Genomic DNA, 6,277 nt, shown 5'->3' on the forward strand with positions numbered 1-6,277 from the left:
TGGTTATTCCGCTTTCTATGTTTAATCACAAATTTATCACAGTGAATTAGTCAAGTCAGTTATAATACAGCACATTTAGAGCAACTGTCATTGCACCAAAGTGCTTTTAGTTGAAAAATAAGATTAAGATTCATCTAACATGTTTAAATATTGAGGTTAAGACCCTACAGTGTGAATTTATCAGAGTAATTTCAATATTAGGGATTAAAATCCTACACATATAAATAACAGCTTTACATGGAAATCGGTTAATTTTAGAGATTAATCCAATTAATTTAGAGCTTAAGTGATAGCTCTTAAAAAAGATCCATGGTATTGTGTAAATATCTAGTAGAGAACTGCATTTGTTTGATTGAAACATAGACTGCCTTTCAATTGCAACCTTGTTAAACTTTTGTTAAAAAAAAAAAAAAAAAAAAGAGATAAAATAAAGTTGTTTTTTTGAGATGACACACACACACTTCTATGTCCCATTACAGAAATAATCATTTAATTAGTATGTTAAGCTGTACACACACAGGTTCACATTACATAACATGACCAGAGTGTATGTCTGTGAAAATGCTAATTGTGTCTCAGAAAAGTAGCAAATTAAAAGTGAGCCAATCGCACTGAGACATTCACGCCATGCTCCATGTGGCAAATCAAAACACTGCGAGATGTGTAAGACATTTACACATGTTTAATTTAGCAATGTACAATCTGTGAGGAGAACCAGGGCGTTACAAACAACAACAAGGACCGGGCACAAGGCGACAGGAACCGTTGCTCCATCTCCACGGTGGTCTGGACAGTCAGTCAGCCCCCACAGCTCCTCTGGTAGCCGCTGCCAGCCTGGGCATGACTTTGAACACATTGTCCATGTTGACTGCTGCTTGTTTCAGGTGTGTAGTCCAGGAAGAATGGGTAGTGGAAGTGTGACAACAGTTGCACTTTAGCCTTAGATGACCCCGGGACGCGTCTTATTCGTCGTCTTTCTTCTCGTAGTTGTGTTTGATGTGTTTCCATAGTTTCTGCAACACATCCAGATAACGTTGGACGTTTTATATATAAACAAATGGGCACTATCAACTTGTCGTTCCGAAAGGACGTTAGCGCTCGGCTTTAGCGGGCTAGCTAGCTTAGCTAGCTTCGCCCTCTGCTTACAAGGTCAGCGGCTATAGAAACATCAAAGAACACACTTACCCCGCGGTTCAGTTCCTCAAAAAGAGCGTCGCCGCCTTGGTCAAATACCCGTTCAAACAACACTGCTCCAACCATGACGGTTACAGCGAAAGCAGACGTTTTCCTGAGGAACAAATTGTAGACGAGACTCATCTTCACGTCGTTGGTGTAAAACGCGCACTGCGCAGGGGCGGATGTTGCGTCAATACGCTTCCGGTTCCGGGTAATAAAACGGCTCCCATGCTGTGATGTTTGTGTGAAATATCTGTGCAAAGGGAAGCATTTAAGGCAGTATTTTGTTTTTTTGTTTTCCAGCAAACATCCCAGAGGACAGCAGATTATTCAATGGTAATGTATGTTCATTACGGTTTAAATTAATTATACACAAGGACTGAAATCTAACGTTTATTAGTGTAACAGTAAGCTAGTTAGCTAACTGCCCAAACTTACCAACAAAACATTGAGCGGTATATCCAGACAGTTTGTTAGAAAACTATGATCATTAATTATTGGAGACGTTTATTATTTATCCTGTGCACTTCTCAAGTTTTTTTTTTTTTGCATTGCAAATTTTCAGGTAAATAATATGCACATTCCTGCACAGCGTAAATATCGCTATTGCTTTCTATTACTTTTATAATTCCTTGCTGTTGATGTGACTTGTTGCACTTACCTCTTATTTTTGTCTTGCAACACTTTCTGTCTACTTACTTGAAACACTTGCTTTTTAAAATATGTATGTCTCTCTTTAATAATTTTTAAAAATCTGTTAGTGTTTACTGTAATGCACCAAAACTCATATTTAAAAACACACTTAGCGATATAACGGATTCTGACAGTGTTACCCCCAACTCACATGGTTGATGGACAATTAACGACCTGAGACTCGCATGCCTCGAGGCATGTGAAACTGTATGGATGATTCAGGATATTAATGATGGTGAAACTTTGTAAGGATAGATCTGAAAACAGTGTTATCAGAATAATTGGTGTCGGGATTCCCCTCCTCTGTTTAGAGATGACTGTTCCAGTTTAACATAGATGGGTTCCTTCATCCCTGTCTCAAACCACCACATTGCTGTCCTCTAAGGAGTCTCCCTTATTCTTCAGATGCAGGTAGACTTGTAAGTCTTATCCTGAGCAGTGTGCTGTCCTGTGTTGCTCCATGTGCTTGTGGAGTGGTTGTTTAATCCCCCTAAGGCTTAGTCGGTGCACTCTTGTCTGCACTGAGCTCCATATACAACATTGCTCAGCTTGTGTTTAGGTGTTTTATCTTTAGGGTGAACCAGTTTTTGTCTCTGAGCGTTGCTGTGTCGAAGTACCAGTCTGTTGTGTTTGAAGAAAACCCTTCCAAGTTTCTCAGACACACCAGGTACATAAGAGATGGCAGTGTTGCTCTGCCCTTCCTGTTCTTGTGCTGTTCTTTTTCACCTTCAGCGCTATCTGCTGATTTCATGAAGACCCAGTTGGGATGGCCACATATAGACAAAACTTAGGGTTTCTCTGAGCAGTGTTTTGGAATTTCCTGAAGCTATATAAAATGTGGTATTGATTCCTTTCATAAAAACAGTAAGCTATAGATGGTGATAGTTTTTTTTTTCAACACATCCCCCAGTTGTAGATGTCAGCATTACATATTTTACATTATATATTTTAATCATCTTATTCATCAGAGGATAAAAACACATATCCACTGTCTTTAGAATTTCTGTACCAACCAATTATGAGTTTTGACTGAATTCAAAAACGAAAAACTTTATGGGGCTAATCATTAAACATTCAGGGCTGTAGCCTCCGAAGCCCAGGACTAATGACATCACTGTATCTATTTACACTGTCAGTCTATTTCTTGACAGTTTTATTGCTTCAGACATTTAGTTGATTGTAGCCTCTTTAGTCAGAACACAATGTGGGTTCACACCAAGGCATAAAACATTGCACCTTTTAATCCAGTAGATGGCAGCAAAGAACAGCAGCTGTTTGTGTCTGTCTTTTCTCCATCAGATATGACTGGTGATTCTAAACATGCAGATTTTATGCCCCAATGACAATCAAAATTGCAGTCTTGGCTCGCTTCCTTTTTATGTAAATATGATTCTGGTATTGGTATCCCAAAATACCTGCTTATGGGCTTTACCAAGATGGCTATTGTGGGTCGAGACTTGCCTTGAAGGAGTGTACTTGCAGGGGTTTAAAGTGAAGCTATGTGCTCAGCTGGATCTAATTGTTGTGCCAAAACTAGGACAGTTTCCGCTGAGTTACTGCTAAACTGCAGCTAAACTGGGTGTGCGAGGTACTCAACAATGTGTATCAGAGAATCCCACCATCATGCAGCACGGTGGGAGCGTATGCATTGTGTTCTTTATTGTTTTTTATTCACAAACTTCTGTCTTTTGCTTGGACTTTTTTTCTTCATGAATCATTTTCTGAGGCAACATGGCAATGCTATCTCAGCTGAAGTAGTATCATACAGACCACACTTCCATAAGCACACCTATTCAGTCACTATACGCTGTCACAACACTGCTGTAAATATGTGCCTTTTTGCTCTTTCAGATATTCAAAAGGTGACCTCTGTGCACGATGGGGAAGAGGTACTACTGTGACTACTGCGACCGGTCCTTTCAGGACAACATGCACAACAGGAAAAAGCATCTGAACGGCGTTCAGCATCACAGAGCTAAAAAAGCCTGGTTTGACCATTTCAGAGGTGAGACTCGTGGTTGTTTGTGAAACCTCTGAGATGTGGTCGCAGTTGAAATCAGTGACGTGCTACCATTTGTTATGACTTATACATCAACCGGCCATAACATTAAAACCACCTGCCTGATACTGACTAGGTCCCCCCTCGTGGTGCTAGAACAGCTCTGAAACGTGAGGCAATAGACAAAAGACCAGCTACCACAGCCTGCTATGTGGGGCGTTCGGGGAGCATTGGTAAATTGTAGTCTGTCGATAAGAAAATGTTCAGCAAGTCATATGTTTTGCCTGTGACAAGGTGGGAAGTGTGACCAAATGAGAAAGTTGGTTGCAATGGTTGAAACGGCTACGTATGCAGTGATGTATGGCGTAGCTCTAACTTGGCTCCTTGCTGATGGAAAAGCAACTGGTTCTTTTTGAGGTGCCAGATTTGAACTAACTAAGCACTGGCCCTAGCACCGGCACGGAACTGGCACCTGGTTCTTTTTGGTGGAGAAGGGGTATGGGAGTAGATGCTCAGTCAGAATGAAATCAGGGGAGTTTGAGGGGTGGATCAGTGCTTTGGGCTCTTTGTTGTGTTCCTTGAGCAGTTCCTGAGTAGTTTGGCAGTGCTCTTTGTCCTGCTGAAGGAGGCGGCTGTCATTTGGGAATGCTGTTGGGGTAGAACTGACATGACTGCAACAACTGAAGGTTTTCAAGCAGAATGTGGCATTGTCATAATATGATCTTCACCTGTCAGAGGTTGTGGCTGATGGATGTAATGTTTTAGTGTACTTGTTGTGTTTTTCCTGTTAGGCAACCTGTTTATGAGATTGTGGTTGAAAAATTACGCGTACTTGCTTTTCATCATTTCGCTTTGATCTCCCAGCTGTTTAGTTTATGCTGGAAGATTAAAAAAAAACAACCAATCATTTGTCTTTTCACAGACGCTGCAACCATTCTATATGATGAGCAAACAAAGAAACCCTGCAGGAAATTTCTCCAAAAAGGTAACAGCAGTTGGACTAAACTTTTATTAATTATCAACCAGGACGTTGTGTCTAATTTCTTTGCCTCTTTCTTTTCAGGAATTTGTGATTTTCCTAACTGCAGGTTTTCTCACATGTCCGAGGAGGAGCTGTTTCACCTAAAAAGACAGGTGGAAGGTAAGCTGCAGCCACAGGATGGTGCTGTCCACCATGTGCTAACATTTCCAAGTGATTACTGTATATTTCAGACCCCCCTGAGGAATATGCCACATGCTTTAATACTCAGAACATTTGCAGTTTATGAATATTTTTTAAATTAAAATCATTTTTTCATATTACAAATCCTCTCCAGATTGCAAACACAATAGTTAGATACATAACGCTGCAGATGGTACCCGTCAGCCTGAACTTAAAACAGCAGACAACAACAGAAACTGTCACTACACAAATATCATTACTGTTTGTCAACCACATTTCATAAAAATGAGTGTGTACACTACCATATGTTGAGAAAAGTGAGATCGCTCTTTTGTCTCAGATGAAAGGCGGCGCAGAGAGGATTCTGACGACAGAATCATGCCTGAGCCGAGTGTAGAAGATTGGCTCTTGAGAAGGGAAAAGAGGCAATCTGCCCTCAGTAGCAAAGGGTACGCACATTCATTTTTGTTTCAACACTTAGCGCTACATGGTTAGCATGACTAATGGTTATTCCTGTTGATTTAGAATTCAACTGTTCAATTATTTATCTCTGCAGAGATCTAAAAACTAAGGATGACAATGAAGAAGGTCAGCCAGAAATTGACATACCTCAACAATTCCTCTCCATTCCCGACCTTCCGCCCTCACTTCTGCCTCCTCCTCCAGGCGGCTGGAGAGTCAAAGCGAACACTGAATGGGGCTGACAGACATTCACTTTGGGCTTCACGTCACTTTTAAGTGGGTATGTGGCATTAATGGAGCGTTTCAGAAAATCATCGTTATTAAGAGATGGTCTCTCATTTGCATTTGAAGGCTTGTCAGTTTGAAAGGTGATACAAGACAGCAGTTTATTAAGAATAAAATATATGAAATTCTGCATAGCAACAAACATTTTCTACATCGTCGGCTTTATTGCTTTAAAAGAACTGTTGATATTGTGTTTACATAGGTTTCCAAACAAGGTGGGACATTAGCAGTAACTGCACAAACAAACCCTCAAAATTGACTTTTTGACAACGTCAGAGCGACGACGTGTTGCTAATTGATGCTCCGTTCAGCTGCAGAGTGTCCTTAAAGTGACACTCCTCTGAGGAGTTACGCTGGAAGTCACGTCGTCCCAAAAGAAGCACGAGTGCTGAGCAGATGGAAATACTTTTTTTTTTGTATTGTTCTGTTGTGCATTAGCGGGGGAATTTCTGATGTCATGACTCACAAGTTTACTCACCAAATAGTAAAGTTGAGAGACT

The 6,277-nt window shown here is 40.7% G+C and overlaps 2 protein-coding genes across 3 annotated transcripts; one reads left to right on the forward strand and one right to left on the reverse strand.

Moving 5' to 3' along the window:
* Positions 1–469: 469 nt before the first annotated feature.
* On the reverse strand, positions 470–1,377 carry uqcr10 (ubiquinol-cytochrome c reductase, complex III subunit X). Its single transcript, XM_008286487.1, has 2 exons — positions 1,186–1,377; positions 470–1,013 (listed from the first exon to the last, which is right to left on the reverse strand). The coding sequence occupies exons 1-2, from the start codon at positions 1,315–1,317 to the stop codon at positions 963–965; spliced, it is 183 nt and encodes a 60-aa protein (XP_008284709.1). The 5' UTR covers positions 1,318–1,377; the 3' UTR covers positions 470–962.
* A 24-nt stretch (positions 1,378–1,401) lies between these two features.
* zmat5 (zinc finger, matrin-type 5) lies at positions 1,402–6,271 on the forward strand. Of its 2 annotated transcripts, XM_008286489.1 has the most exons (7): positions 1,402–1,512; positions 3,721–3,874; positions 4,791–4,853; positions 4,932–5,009; positions 5,371–5,479; positions 5,587–5,772; positions 5,980–6,271. In XM_008286489.1, the coding sequence occupies exons 2-6, from the start codon at positions 3,748–3,750 to the stop codon at positions 5,732–5,734; spliced, it is 525 nt and encodes a 174-aa protein (XP_008284711.1). In that variant the 5' UTR covers positions 1,402–1,512; positions 3,721–3,747; the 3' UTR covers positions 5,735–5,772; positions 5,980–6,271. The 2 variants fall into 2 exon arrangements, with proteins under 2 accessions (XP_008284711.1, XP_008284710.1); XM_008286488.1 differs by lacking the exon at positions 5,980–6,271 and having other exon boundaries at positions 1,408–1,512; positions 5,587–5,919.
* The last annotated feature ends 6 nt before the right edge of the window (positions 6,272–6,277 follow it).

The sequence above is a fragment of the Stegastes partitus genome, unplaced genomic scaffold (genome assembly GCF_000690725.1).
Source record: "Stegastes partitus isolate 25-593 unplaced genomic scaffold, Stegastes_partitus-1.0.2 Scaffold456, whole genome shotgun sequence".
NCBI classification, from domain to species: domain Eukaryota; kingdom Metazoa; phylum Chordata; class Actinopteri; family Pomacentridae; genus Stegastes; species Stegastes partitus.